General features: G+C 36.9%; 1 protein-coding gene and 1 pseudogene across 2 annotated transcripts; one reads left to right on the top strand and one right to left on the bottom strand.

The window, feature by feature from the left end:
• Window positions 1-1,752: 1,752 nt before the first annotated feature.
• On the bottom strand, window positions 1,753-2,673 carry LOC308653306 (vomeronasal type-2 receptor 116-like; the record flags this gene model as incomplete). The annotated part of the gene is made up of 1 exon (XM_081301910.1): window positions 1,753-2,673. The coding sequence occupies one exon, from the start codon at window positions 2,671-2,673 to the stop codon at window positions 1,753-1,755; it is 921 nt and encodes a 306-aa protein (XP_081158036.1).
• A 157-nt stretch (window positions 2,674-2,830) lies between these two features.
• Window positions 2,831-13,289, top strand: LOC308653304 (nuclear distribution protein nudE homolog 1-like; annotated as a pseudogene). Its single transcript has 2 exons — window positions 2,831-2,880; window positions 12,344-13,289. The product of its transcript is annotated as a nuclear distribution protein nudE homolog 1-like (transcript).
• Window positions 13,290-15,268: the final 1,979 nt, after the last annotated feature.

Raw genomic sequence — 15,268 nt, 5'->3', positions numbered from 1 at the left:
CATCCCCTGAATGATTGTTCTGCCTAGATTTTCAAGAACTAGGGTCTGGGGATATAGGTCAGTTGGTAGAGTGCTTGCCTCACATGCACAAGGCCCTGGGTTCAATCCCCAGCAACACACACACACACACACACACACACACACACACACACACACAAAGAACTATATGGAATAAGAGTGGTGAGAATGGACATCTTTGTCTTCTTCCTGATTTTAGAGAAAATGTTTTCAGTTTTTCTCCATTTACTATAATGTTGACTTTCAGTCTGTCAAATATAGCCTTCATGGTATTGAGGTAAGTCCTTCTATCCCTTCTTTTACTGGTGTTTTTAACATGAATGGATTATGAATTTTATCAATGGCTTTTTCTGCCTCTATTGAGATGATCATGTGATTTTTGTCCTTAATTTAATTCCTGTGATGAATTACACATTTATTGATTTTCAAATATTCAATAATCCTTGCATCACTGGAATGAAACCAACTTCATTATTACATACAATCTTATTAATATGTTGGTGAATATGGTTTGCTAATATTGTCTTGAAGGTTCCTGCATCTATGTTCATCTGGGATACAGGTCTATAGTTTTTTCTTAGATGTGTCCTTATCTGGTGTTGGTATCAGAATGATATTGGCTTCACAGAGTAAATTTGGATTTTCTATTTTCAATTTCATGAAATAATCTGAGCAGCATTGGCATTAGTCCTTCAAAGGTCTGGGAGAACTCAGTTGGGAATCCATCTGGCCCTGAGCTTCATTGTTGTTTCTATGGTTGTTAGTGGAAGACTATTTATTCCTGCTTCAATATCATTGCTTTTTATTGGTCTGTTTAGATTTTCTTTTTTTTTATTGGTTGTTCACAACATTACAAAGCTCTTGACATATCATATTTCATACATTAGATTGAAGTGGGTTATGAACTCCCAATTTTACCCCAAATGCAGATTGCAGAATCACGTCGGTTACACATCCACAATTTTACATAATGTCCTATTAGTAATTGTTGTATTCTGCTACCTTTCCTATCCCCTACTATCCCCCCTCCCCTTCCCTCACATCTTCTCTCTCTACCCCATTTAAAAAGTCAACAAATATATGAAGAAATATTCAATAACCTTAACAACATCCTTAATAATCAGAGAAATGCAAGTCAATACTACACTGAGATTTTTATCATCCAAAATGAATGTATAAATTCAATAAATGTCTGTTACAATTTCAATCTTTTTCTTATAGCATGCGATAAACTGACTCTAAAATTTAAGGGACACATTAAAGAAAAATTCTCCAAAGTGATCTCAAGAATACTGAAAAAGACAAAAATAAGAAATACATTATCAGTTTTCAAAACATACTACACTTAGTATATGAAATATGACTTATTTGATAGAAAAAGGAATCACTGAAATACATAGAGGGATTTTAAAATAGAGCACACTATCTTTGCGAATTCAGGACATTTTATATATGACTAATGTAAATGAAGGAATCGAAACAGAAGCGTACGTGCAGTGGGAACACCACACAGATGAGCAGGATCTGCAGGATGCACTGTAGATTTCATGAATAAAAATCACTTCAAATGCAACCCAATGGAAAAAAGACATAAATACAAGTGGGGCAACTGTTATTAGTGCAGAAAGAGGTGTAGATTGCTGGTTCCTTGAAGGGAATCACATGTAGAAATCCAATATCAAACTGCTGGGAGCTTTAACTCAGACCCTCAATTTTCAGAAACCCAAGTAAAGCTCAAGAAGGCTTATTGCTCCTACAATAAAGTTTCTCTCTGGACCCACGTAGAGAGCTCCTATGTGGCCTTAATAAAATAACATAGCACTTGGGGGCAAAGATGCAGCCCAGGAGCCCTGCGCTGGAGGCCAGGATGGAGAAGACCTCCACGGCCACCATGACCTTGCCCTTGGTGCTGTGGTACTCAGGGAGGAAGGTGAGCCAGACACTGCAGAACACCAGCATGCTGAAGGTCAGGAACTTGGCTTCATTGAAGGTGTCAGGCAGGTTCCTGGCCAGGAAGGCCACTGTGAAGGTCCCCAGGGCCAGGGAGCCCAGGTATCCCAGCGCACAGTAGAAGGCAGTGACTGAGCCCTTGTTGCACGTGATGATGATGTGGCCATGTTCAGAGTGTGAGTCTGTGTCTATAAAGGGAGGAGAGGTCCCCAGCCAGACTCCACAGAGAGTCAGCTGGATGAGGGAGCAGCTGGGAATGATGAAGTTAGGTGCCCCTGACACCAGCCACCGCCTCATCCTTCTCCCTGGGACAGTGACCTTGAAGGCCAGTATCACAGTGACAGTTTTGGCCAAGACTGTGGAAACTGCCACAGTGAACACCAGTCCAAATGTGGTCGCCTGCAGGATGCAGGTGGCTGTGCTGGGACGGCCAATGAAGAGCAGAGAGCAGAGAAAACAGAAGGTGAGGGAGATGAGCAGGATGTAGCTGAGAGCCCTGTTGTTGGCCTTGACTATGGGGGTGTCTCTGTGCTTCACCAAGACCCCAAGGACAGCAGCTGTGAGTGCAGAGAAGCAGAGAGCCATGCAGGCCAGAGCCATGCCCAAGGGGTCTTCATAAGCCAGGAAGGTCACGGCTCTTTGGATGCAGTGGCTTTTCTCTGTGTTGGCATATTGGAGATCTGGACACTTCACACACTGGTCCATATCTGGGGAAGAATGCAAATTAAAAATTGTGTACGTATTCAACTATGGATTAAATGTTATCAATATATATAATTGTTTTTTTGCTGTTTTTGCTTGTTTATTTTGTAGTGATGGGGATCTAACCCAGCTCCTCACACATGTCTGGCAAGTAGTTACCATGGAGCCAGCCCCCAGCCCTGGGTCTGTTGTGATCTCCTCAGGTGACAGGTTTTTGACTTCACTAACTTTGTGCGTTTTATGTATATTCTCAAATCTACCAATGTGATACTTCATATCATATTTTTATGAAAAAATATTTTGTAGAATCATAAAATTACCTCCTTTTAGCAATTTTACTCTTTTTTTGTAGATTAATTTCATGAATGGTTTGTCAATTTTTATGGGATTTTACTCTAGATTTCTTATTCTTTCTTTTTTTTTTTTAAGTTTTTGTGTTGCATTAATCTTTTCTCTTCTATTTTGTCTGCATTTAATGTGCTGTTCCATTTCTACCTCATGACGATTGCTTCATGTATAACCTGCCAAGCATTTTTATCAAAATAGGCATAATAATAATATACTCCTATTTACAGTAAGGGGTTTTAAATTTCTTTCTAATGAGAGTTTTAGTGTTACCCCACAAGTTTCATTAATAATATTTTCAATGTTGGACTCAAAAAAAAAAAAGAATAGCTTTTGAGGAATATAATTATACCCAAACTCACACGTATGAGCTTATCATTGGGCCTTTCCCCCAGATGAGTCTTCATTTACCACAGCTTCAGTCATCACTCCACTGCAGGTTTATCAGAGACCCCGATGCAGAGGGCTCTGATAAGACATTCCAGACTTGTACAAACATAAATTATGAGATAATAAGTGTATGATCTTTTAAATTGCTAAGTGTTGCATTAGGTTTTCATGTAGCCCTATCTAATGCCACTGTGCATCACTCCATTTACTAATGTCACATAATAAATAGAATCAGATCCAAACCTAAAGAAAGATTTTCATAAAACTTAGATATTCCAAAAAAATCATTAAATTCCCAAGACTCTGCCAACAAATTTTATATACTTAGCATCCCAGCACAACCTAGGTACTAATGGAGAGAGTTGAGAGAAACTTACCAAGAAATACAATTTTTTGTTAAATAGATTATTGTAATCCATTTATTAGATGGGTTCTTCTATCTGATAAGAGCATGGGTTTGTTATTCATTACAGGAGCTTTATAAAACCCAAGCTGGCATATTAGGTGGAGAAATACACACTTGCTCAACATTTGAACATTTCGATTTTCTTTGGAGTATTGCTTCCAGGAAGAGGTCACTGAATTGATAGTATGAAACATTGTTTCAGTTTCTTCAGTGTGATTGTGGAAACATGTTATGGATGCATCCCTGGTAACCTGCTCCAAGTGACTGCAACAGGTAAAATAGCCATTGTCAACTCACAAATCATATATTATGACAGTAAAGGATAAACTAATTTTGTAACAAGACACTCATAATTTATGTTATTACTACATAATAATAGGCTTAATCTGCCTGATTTATGACATTAAGTAGGTCCTATGAATCCAAATATGGAGATCTTTTAGTCAATAAACTTCTCATTTTTGATTTTGCTTTCTAAGTCAGAACATAGGAAAGATTTTAGGTGGATAATTGGCCATTCAAAGTTATTTAGTCTGCAGTTGCTTCCTAAATAAAACATAATAGGGCAATGGATAGATTCTGAAAATTTTCTAGCTTCTTTGAATTTACTGCTAATTTTATTTTAATACAAAGCTACTTTTTGAACATTAATATTATTATGCAAATTTTTGTGGAAGTTACACTAAACTGTAATTATGATGAATACTAAAAGATAAAATACTATAATAAATTATAATAATTTTATAAGTATGTACTATAAACTCTATAATTAATATCTTGAATATATATCATGGCAGTTTTTTTATTCCAAAAACTGAATTAGGCATGGTGTTCCAGAAGTTTTTCCACTTGTTATCTACATTATCATTTTTAACTATCTGAAGAACATTATGTTTGCAAACACATTTTCCGTTATATCTCCCATTCTAGAAGATAACAAAGCACAACCTGAACCTCCTTCCAATTTCTAGTTTTGGTTCTAGCCTTTTCTTTTCTTTTATAGTAAAAATCCCCAAAGACATAGTCCATTCTACTATTCCAATTTCTCTACATTCTTTCTTGAACATTCTTTAATCCTGAAAATTTGTTCTTGTTGATAGTATCTGATATCTCTTATAACCTGCTTCTTTCTCAATATTTCTTCTATTGGTTGACAACACTTCAGTTTTTTCTTGATCTGGAGGCCGAATAAATTTGATGCTGTTTCTGACTGCTGTATTTTGTACGTACTCCGTGCTTGATCTGTTTGGGCTGCATTTTAAAGTATGTACAAAACTCAATCTTTTTTACATTGCTTTTGTTTTCGTTGTTGTTTTAGCCCAGGCTTTCTTCTTTTCCTGCTTGGATTTCTATTTTCTGTCTGAAATGTCCCGTCCTGATATCTGTATGGCCTATGCCTTCATTGATTTTGTTTCTTTATGCAAAATGTCATATTTTCAGTGGGCCATATCCTCCCCTCTTTCTCTAAATTTGGACATTCATTCCTACATTAATAAGTTTTATGCTTCTATCCAAATTTTTCTCCTTAGTAATTAAAGTTAACCAAATTCTTGCATACTGTTGTCATTTCTTTTATTCAATACCTGCTTCCAAATATAAAATGTAAGCCCCATGACTTCATCGATTATGTTTTTTATTCTTCTATTATTATTACCTAGAAGAAATCAAGTAATGGTGCAATGGTAAATATTGAACAAATTAATAAAGTGTTTGTCTGTGATTTAATTGGTTATCTCAAAAAAATGGTGATGTGTATCTCTAGAAGGAATTTTTTTTTCAATTTGTATTTATCCTTTTTCCCCTAGAAAAGTTCTTAAGATAATTATTCTTTCTAAAATATTTGCTTACAAACTTAAGAAAATGAGTTAGCTTTATTTCCTAAATGGGGACAATAAATGTCAAAATGGTGATGTCTATCTCTAGAAGGAAACTTTTTTAAAATTTGTATTTATTCTTTTTCCCCTAGAAAAGTTCTTGAGATAATTATTCTTTCTAAAATATTTGCTTACAAACTTAAGAAAATGAGTTAGCTTTATTGCCTAAATGGGGACAATAAATGTCCTTCCTTTAAAGAACCATATTGAATGACATGGAAGATCAACATCACATACTCCATTGTAAAAGTATATGGCTCAAGTTTGTAGAAAGCCACAGTTCACCAAGTTGCATTGATTTCAAAATCTCTGGTTAATGTTATTTGTTATCCCTCATGGGCAATACCACTTGTTCATAGTTTAAATGGAAGAGTTCACAATATGCTAATAAAATACTGATAGTTCAGATCTCCTACAAGTTGTCTGCCCCTCCTTCTGTTCTTTTTTTTTTCCTCCATGAAAGAGATTTGATTATGACAGAGTATGAGACACTAAACTAGATCCTAGTTGAACTACATGAGCACAATATTGGTTACTCTCAGATGATCATTCATGATGGAAACCAATATTCTATGACAGAGTCCTCACAAAGGTGAGAGAAGAACTTCTTACGTCACTGGGTGAAGTTGGGCATGAAGCATTACTGAGGAATTCACAGGTATCTGAGGTTAGAACCATCAGCTGTAAACCACAGAACATTCTCACTGAGTGAACCAATTGTCCAGGTTTACTCAGACATCACTGGGGTCACTTATAGTCTTTTTACTACACTATATCAGTGTTGTTTTCCTACTACAATACTTATGATGTTATGTTTTCCAACCCTTATACCTCTGGGCCTCAAATAAAGAAAAATCTTATAAATATTTGTCATGTGACACTTTTACTATATTCTACCAAAAACTTGTATAACTCACAGAGGATGTCTATCCCTACAATAAAATAACATCATGAAATTCTTCATTTATTTTCTTGCTCATCAATGATGCAGGTGAGAAATATGTAGAACACAAATAAGCATTTGGGGATTTTGAGGGTGATCTCCTCAGATTTGAGGCTTAAACATGTTATAAAAATTGAGTACTTATTGTAATATTGCCCAGTGACAACCATTTTGTGGAGATTTTCAGACCAGCCTGTAATCAGATAACTGCATTCCTTCATGATCCTAACTCAAGAATGTCATACATGAGTGCACTCATACAACTTTTTGAGGCCATGACACAAAGGAAGCTGTGGATAAGCAACTAATATAGGTGTTAAGAGCGAGTTTTACTTAGAATTACCCACTCAAAAAGAAGGGGGGAATATAGTAATAATTTAAAATCATTTTCAGAGATGGAAAAAATAAGAAACAAAGATTACTGAATTGCTTTAACAAATCGATAAAGTGTAGCAGCCCACACTCAAACATGTATTAATTGTTACACCTGTTTTTCAAAATGCAATTATCAGTATTAAATATTTATTATAAAAAAGGGCAGTTTTTGATGTTCTGTTTTCTTTGTCTTTCTATTTGGGAAACTGATAGAAGCACCAGAAGGAAGCATAGATGGAATTTGACCAGATTAAATCTCTGGCATAAATTTTAGCATTAAGTTATAAATGAAAATTTTTTTGATGAGAGAAAAGGAGAAGCATGCCAGAAAACTTTGATCAATTTTGATTAATATTCACCTCAAGGTCCTTTTTTTTCTGTTTGTGTTATAACTTCCAGTCTGAATCTCTCAAACCATAATTCATATGTTTATTACCCTTTCAAAGTGTCTTCTAATTTTATAGCCAATGAGAGCAATCCAATTACTGTTGTCACTCTTCTGATTCCCTTAGCTATTTCTCATCAGTTTTCTTCGTATAATTCAGTATCTTCAGGCCTTTCCCTACTCTGTAAACTTTCAATGTAATAATAATCTTATTATTAAAAAAATTTCATGCTAGATCTTCTCAAGGTGCTGTTGGGTAAAATATAATGCCTTTCCATTTATATTCTTTCTCTGCCCTTAAATGATTCATTACATTGAGTTTTATAGCCACTCCAAGAAAACAGTTAAAGAACTATTCTCCAGTGACTTCTAAGTTTTTCTTTTACTCTTCATAATGTTTATTGACTGGCATATGTTTCTCATCTCCATGAGCTTACAGAACAATAAATTTAAGTTATCAGTAAACTACACCAGACTTTAATGGTAAAATTATTTTGATTCAGAATATAATATTTCTCACATATCTCTGATTTGCTATCATCATAAAACTCATTTATAAGAATTGTAAAAGTGGCTCTCCTGATGAATTATGTCATGTTCTACTTGCCAGTCAAGGGGGAAAAAAGCATTTATATTCCTTTTATTTGTTTCCTTCAATTGAAATTACTCTTCTTAACATTGTCATCAAATCTTATAAAGTCTTAGTTGAAAAAAGCATTTGGTATGTAATATATGTATATTTTATAATTCTCATACTATCTTTTATTACTTTAAAATTTGACCTTTGCTTTATATTTTCTAAATATTCCCTAATTCCCCCCCCCCCCAGATAAAACACTTTTAAAGAATTTGAAGAATATCCACAACCTCTCACAATCAGGTTTTTGTGGTGGATATTATTCTGTGGTTGCTGCTATTTTCTCTCCCTTTTCCTAGGAAGAGTGTCTACATCAGAGAGACATCCTGCACTGCTGCACTCACAACTATTTGAGAGGCTCCCTTGAGCCTATCCCCTCAGAGTCTGTGGGGTTATTTTACTGAATAAGTGTTATGACAGTCATGCTAAGGCACCCCAAATTGTTACTGTATGAATTTTCTCTTTTCTCTGCCAGAACTACAGACTGGACTCACATTAAATCATCTTAGCAAGATTAAAACCAACTGGACACCCCCCCTAGATGAGAAGAGGGCTTACTAGATGTTAACACAAGGCACATTATATGGACTTGCTTCTGACAATTCACAGAAGCTCTGTAGAAGCTCTATAGAAACATACTGTGCAACTGACACATGTTGCAAGTTGGAAAAATAAGGACAGGAAATTTTTTCTTTGACCTATCAAGGACTATTCATTTTTAAGGAGCATAATTGGAAAAAAAAAAAACCTTGCATACCATTATTGATAAAATCAGTAATGAGTTTCAATGTTTGGGGAAATCAGTTAAATAATGATTGATATCTATATTCTAAAGAAATTTATAGCAATTTAAAACTAAATAAATAAATTTGATATATTTGTTAAACTTTGGTGATTTTATTTAGATCACTGTTTCCATGTCATGCATTGTGTTAATTTCTTAGACTTATGTTAAACAAGCAATACTAACAAACCACCAAATCATTGTCAAAGCTTTTTAACCTAAAAAAGAAAAAGAAAAAAAAAAGGAGAACAGATGACTAATTTACTTGTAAAGGTTTTATGCCTTAAATTTGATAACACTGGGAACATAATTTAATAAGTGAATATTTTTGCAACTTTATAGCTACCTTTGAGTATTTTATGTGTTATCTGGAAGAAGGGCTAGATATTCCTTTACTACAGACCACAGCTTTTACTGAAGAGACTTTTTTTCAGGTCTCTTTCACAGCTCACACTGTTGAAGTTTTCCCGTAATTAGTTCATGCTCTTTCATTTTCTTTTAATTATTATTTCTAGATGTGTTACATTTTCCATATTTCTTTTCCTTTGTCTTCAAGTTTATTCATCTTTTCATTTATAATGTCTAAGATATCATTAATCTCATCAGTGCTTTCATTTTACACATCATTTACATTTCTAGGAGCTCAAATTGAATCTTTTTTGCACCTTCCATTGATTTAATTCATTTGAACATATGTAATAATTTTCATATAACTGTTATAAATGTCTATGGATTTTAACACCTATGTCAGTTCTCAATCGCTTCTCAAATTACTAACTAAAGGTTGGCTGCTCTCCTGCTCCTGAACTGTCTCAGTGCTTCTTTCCATGTCAGTTACACAGAAGAAATGAAAACGTGTGTCTAAAACAAAGCTCTAGACATGTCTGTTCATAACCACTTTATGTTTAATAACCCAGAAGCTAATATTAATAAAAATGTTAACTGAGGCTTAGTAGATCAACAAACTGGCAAAACACAAACCTCAGCAATAAACTGCTGAGAATATGCAATGTTATATATTTAGCTTGGTACCAAAAAGAAAACATAACTAATAATTCCAGTTAATATTAAATTATAGGAAATATGAAGTAATTTACATAGATAGAGAGCAGATTACTGACTGCCTGAAGGTTATAGCAGAGATGCAGAAATGAGACACTATAGAGGTGCAAGAAGACTAGGTATTATGATATTCAGTACATTAATCACATTGATGGCTTCACAGGTCCTTACATACATTGTGCATTATTTAATTGCACATTTTGAAAATGTGCAGTTAGTTTTATTTCAATTACTGTTAAAAAGGAGTTCACACTCTATTTCCTGTTAGTTCTTCCTAACCTCAACATTATATCTTACAGAAATATTCAGAATTCTAACAAAGGACATTTAATAAAACTTGTTGTGAAATTGCTCTCTAATATAGAGTTCCCATATGCCCAGACAGCCCCAGTTTTCATAGATGTATTCATACACACACACACACACACACACACACACACACACACATAGCTATTCAGATATAATTTTCAAAATAGGAATTAGAATTTAAACAGTAATTTTAATTTTGCTTAGCATCTTTGTAAACAATATTTCTTGGCAAAGAGAAGTGTCTGTTTTCCTTCTTAACAGTCCAGTTTCCTCTCCAATATTTTGTTGTTTTTATTTGATGATAGCAGTTTTGACAGAAAGGAAATCTCCTTCTACTGAAAGTTTCTGTGTGTATTGTGCTTCTGGAAACTTCTGTGCATCTGGGCCACTCTAATGTACTTGGTGCATTTGAATTTTTCCCTGAACACATTGCTAACAAAGCAGATTAGTTTTTATGACTGAAATATTGCCCATGTTAAGTATCTCTTTAGTGTTCCTGCAACTCTGGCACCCAGGAAAGGAGAATTTAATGTTTTCATGTGTTTTATTTTAATTGAATCAGCTGCGAGAACAAAATACTTTTCCTGAGAATTGCTGCCTTGGTTCCAATTCACTGCTTGGTAACCAAATAGCTCTTCTGGCCTAGATTTATTATATTTTTACCTCCATGTGGAAACATTCTGTAGTTGGTATTGTTTGGGTCATAAGCTAGTGAACTCTTCTACTGTCTGATACTTACCTCATTAGGACACTGAGAAAATTAAAACGATTCTATCAGCCTCTTTCCTAATACACTGCTGATACTTTATGTGCCATAGACTGGGAAAGAGGAAATACAACTGCAACTTCTTGAACTAACTTCCCATTAGAGTAACAAAATATATTATGCTTCTTGTCAGGGTGAATGTGATGGAATGACTGAGAGGAGAATTTATTCTCCTCATCACCTACAAACTAGATTTAATCACCAAACCTGCCGCTGGAGTTCTTCCTAAAACTGTGTCTGAAACCTTTCAAAACAAATATAAGACAAACAAATATTTCATAATTGGGGCTTCCATGGGTACTAGGTTTTAAATCAGCAGTCACTTTGAGGCTAACATTTTGCAATTACATTGGTGTATTTATGACCCTTTGGGTCAGACTTTCCCTTCCTGGGACAACAACATAAAGGTCCAGGCTTTGTTGTCAAACACTACAATACACTCCACTCTGTCCCTTCCTATTTGATCACAGGCAAAGTCTTCAATCTGAGTATCAGTTACTCTTCTGCCATATCTAAGTGTCAATATTAATTATTTCAATTAGGGGACAAGCTAAACTTGATAAGGCCTGCTATCATAAAGAGTTGCAAGAGCACAATGACTGAAATAAGCTAGAAGTTGATTCTCTCACATGAATTTACTTATTTATCCAGAGTTGACAAGGTGGCTTTATAATCCTCAAGACATGAATTCTATCTCTGAGAAAAGAGCCAGTTTCATCATTTTTAGATAATAGAAGAGAAAAAGGGGAAAATGAGAGTAGTTGTTTCCCTGTTGAGGAAGCCACACAGAATGTGCTACCAATACCCCTGGGTTCTCCCCACTGACCAGGGCCTGGTGGCAAGGCCAGCTTGGCTGCATAGGAGCCTACAAGATGGGCCTTCAGCCCGGAAGAGGAATCTCTTTCTAAAAGGAAGAAGTAGAGAATATTTATTGGGAAAGAATGAATACACTCTGACATTAAAATATACAGTTCCTGAGACAAGTACCAGAGGTCACGTCCAATATCAGATAGTACACAAGGCACATTGAGTCACTAAATGTCTGGATATTTTTATTAGTTAAGTAATTATTTAACTAATACCTCCTCTAGGTAGAAGCGTTTATAGACAGAGTCAATGAAAAAGATCTCAGTTTCTTCCTGAAAGTTCTCAAAGAAGAAGAAGGAGGAGGAGGAGGAAGAGGAGGAGGAGGAGGAGGAGGAGGAGGAGGAGGAGAAGAAGAAAAAGAAAGAAATACAGTCATGTGTTTATTTCTATCTGCTGAAACAGATGCCCAAATGAAAGCACTTGGAAGTATAAGGTTTCACAACTAAAAAATACTGTCGTAGGCAGAGCCAAGGACCCAGGCTGTGCTGCCTATGACCACTTCCACCTCATCTTTGGAACCTGAGCTCAAGACCATGCTACAGGAAGAGTGATCTCTTCCCTGTTTTCACAATGGAAGACTCAGGAAAGACTTTCGGCTCTGAGGAGGAAGAAGCAAGGTACTAGAAAGATTTGGCAATGACCTACAAGCAGAAGGTAGAGACTACACAGGAGGAACTTAGAGAATTCCAAGTGGGAAACCAAAAATAAGAACCCAATTGGAGAGGCAGCTTCACAGAACAAAACCAGGAACAGAGAACTTTTGTCAGAAACAACCACCTTGGCTTTGAGCTGGAAACCATTAAGGAGAAGTTTGAGAAGCAGCATTGTGAAGGCTACTGACACATCACACCTTAGAGAATGACCGAATTCATTAAAGATCAGCTGCAGAAATACACCGGGGAGCTGGAGCAAGCAAAGGATGACTTGGAAAGAGCAAAACAAGCTTGTCTCTGGAAGACGTTGAGCAGTGCTTGAATGCAGCCATTGAAAGAAATACCTTTCTGGAAAGTGAACTTGATGAAAAGGAGAAACTCCTAGAATCCATTCAGCAACTAAAGGAGGAAGCTAGAGATTCGCAGTGGGAATTGCAGCAGAAGCAGGAGAAGCCCAGGACACCCAGGACCACTCCATAGAACCTGAAAGGATAGGCACAGCTGTGCAAGCCACAGGCTCTGTGCCATCCACTCCCAAAGAGCATTTAGGACCCAGCTGTGGCTGGTACACACCAGGGACATTCAAATATGGTCTGGATAGCTCCAACAGTGGGACCTCCTGAGGGCTGCAGCCTGGATTTCAGCTCTCAACATTGTTGGGGACTTGCTTTGGAAAGTAGCTGCACTGGAATCCAAACTCACATCCTGACAGAACTTCATGTATGATCAGTCCCCAAACCTGACAGGCAGCCCTGTCTCAGGGCAGGGGAGCAAGGACAGAGACAGCACAGACCCACAAGCAACATCCTTGGACCTTGGGTGATAAGGGGTTAGGATAACGCCTGGAATTCGAAAGCTGCCCTCAGGCTCTCCCACCGCAGCCTCCCTCCCCAGAGGTGGTCAAGCCCAAGCTGTGGCTTTAGGAGCCCCCCAGCTGGAGCTTCTCGGAGGTCGCATCACCTTCTCTCTGCTTCACACCAAGCTTTTGGTTTTATAAGTTAGTTTGAAAAATAATAGCCAGAAGAATTCACCATAGTTTGCTTTGTGCTGTGCAGCCCAAACCAAGGACTATCATCTGGGGCCCTGATGTTGTCCCCAGGAAATGTCTCTGTCCCTAGCTTCCCCATCAGTGTTCGGGTCTCAGAGGCAGGGACAAAGTGGGCGCTGGGGAAGCATGAAAGTGTGGGTAGTGTGAGTGAGGAGGCTGCCGCAGGGTTGGGCACCTGAGTCCCTGTGGCCCTGAAAGGTTCGTCTCATGTGGAGGATCTGAACTCACCTCCAGCTCACCTGCCCCAGCCCCTCTCTTTTGGAGCTGTCTTCATGGACAGAGACCCTCCCTGTGCTTTGCTGTACTCTGAAGTCACATTCAGTAGTGGAGAATGGAAGACAGGTGTGCCTTTTCAAAACCATGGTCCTGTACCTCTCAGACTTCAACCTGCTTCTCATTGAGGTTTTCAGACACATCTTTGACTTTCAGTCATCCTCAGGCTAGCTAGAACTTTTCAACTGCTGCCTAAGTTTGGAGAATTCAGCTGAAGTGCTGGATTTTGTCCCCCTAAAACATCCTAACCTGTATCAGTAAAAGATGGACTTTTATTTTTTAAAAGAAGACACAAATTTGTGACTCTACTTTGTGTACAACCAGAGACAAGAACAATTGTGCTCTATATGTGTACTATGAATTTAAATGCATTCTGATATCATGTACAACAAATTAGAATGAGTAAATAAATTTAAAAAATCAAGGGGGGCACATGTTTAAAAAAAGGCTGCAGTAAACTGAAAGGGAAAAAAAGGAGTAGGAGAAATCTCATTGATTATTTAAAATTTTTTTGCAATAAATCTAGTTGAGACAGAACGGTATATTATGACCATAGGTTTTAGAATTAGAAAAAAATCTTGTTCGGGATTCTAGCTCTGCTATTGATCCTAGCATTGTAGTCTTGGGGCAAGAGTGTGTTTTAATGACAGCTTAAATTTAAAAAGTATACACAACTACACAATAAGTAATCCTAAACTATAAGAACTAGTAACAGTGACAACACTTGTCACATTTAAATTTTATCTTAGCAATCTTCTTGAACAAAAGAAAACAGTTTGTAAGATTGAAATCCGTTTTGTACTTACTTTGTAGAATACCTGCTATTCTTTTTGTTTGTTTGTTTGGGGTATTGGGGATTGAAATCAGGGGCACTCTATCACTGAGCCACATCCTCAGCCTCATTTTATTTAGAGACAGGGTGTCACTGAGTTGCTTAGCACCTCACTTTTTTTTTGCTGAGGGTGGCTTTGAACTCACAATCCTCCTGCCTCAGCCTCCTGAGCTGCTGGGATTACAGGGGTGTGCCATGGCACCCAGTTTGCTATTTTTTTTAATGACCCCAATACCCACTTTCCCCTCAGAGCCTCAGGGATTTCAAACCTTTAATCTCTGGTCTTCTCCAAAAAGGCCCTAAACATTCCTTGGCATATTCACATTCCCTACCATTCTCAGTCATCTAGAAAGGTTGAAGGAACCTATCAAATACTACAATCGACCTTGACTAAACTATCAATAGAATTACATTTAGACTGGCTTAAACTCCTCCCTCTAGCTCTACTTAGGGTTAGGGCCCTACCAAGAAAACTCCTAAATATTTCCTTATTTGAGCTAATGTACGGTGGCTTCATGCTCCCTCCTACTCTAGCTCCCAAGCCCCCCCAGCCAACCTAATCTAATGACCCTCTTTTACACTATCTCAGAAATTTACTATGGGCCTATGCTGGTCAGCTGCTGCCTAATCCTAAGGCCTCATGCTCTCC

The sequence above is a fragment of the Spermophilus citellus genome (assembly GCF_964194105.1).
Source record: "Spermophilus citellus genome assembly, chromosome: 7".
NCBI lineage: Eukaryota > Metazoa > Chordata > Mammalia > Rodentia > Sciuridae > Spermophilus > Spermophilus citellus.
This window is presented reverse-complemented; position numbering and strand designations above follow the sequence as displayed.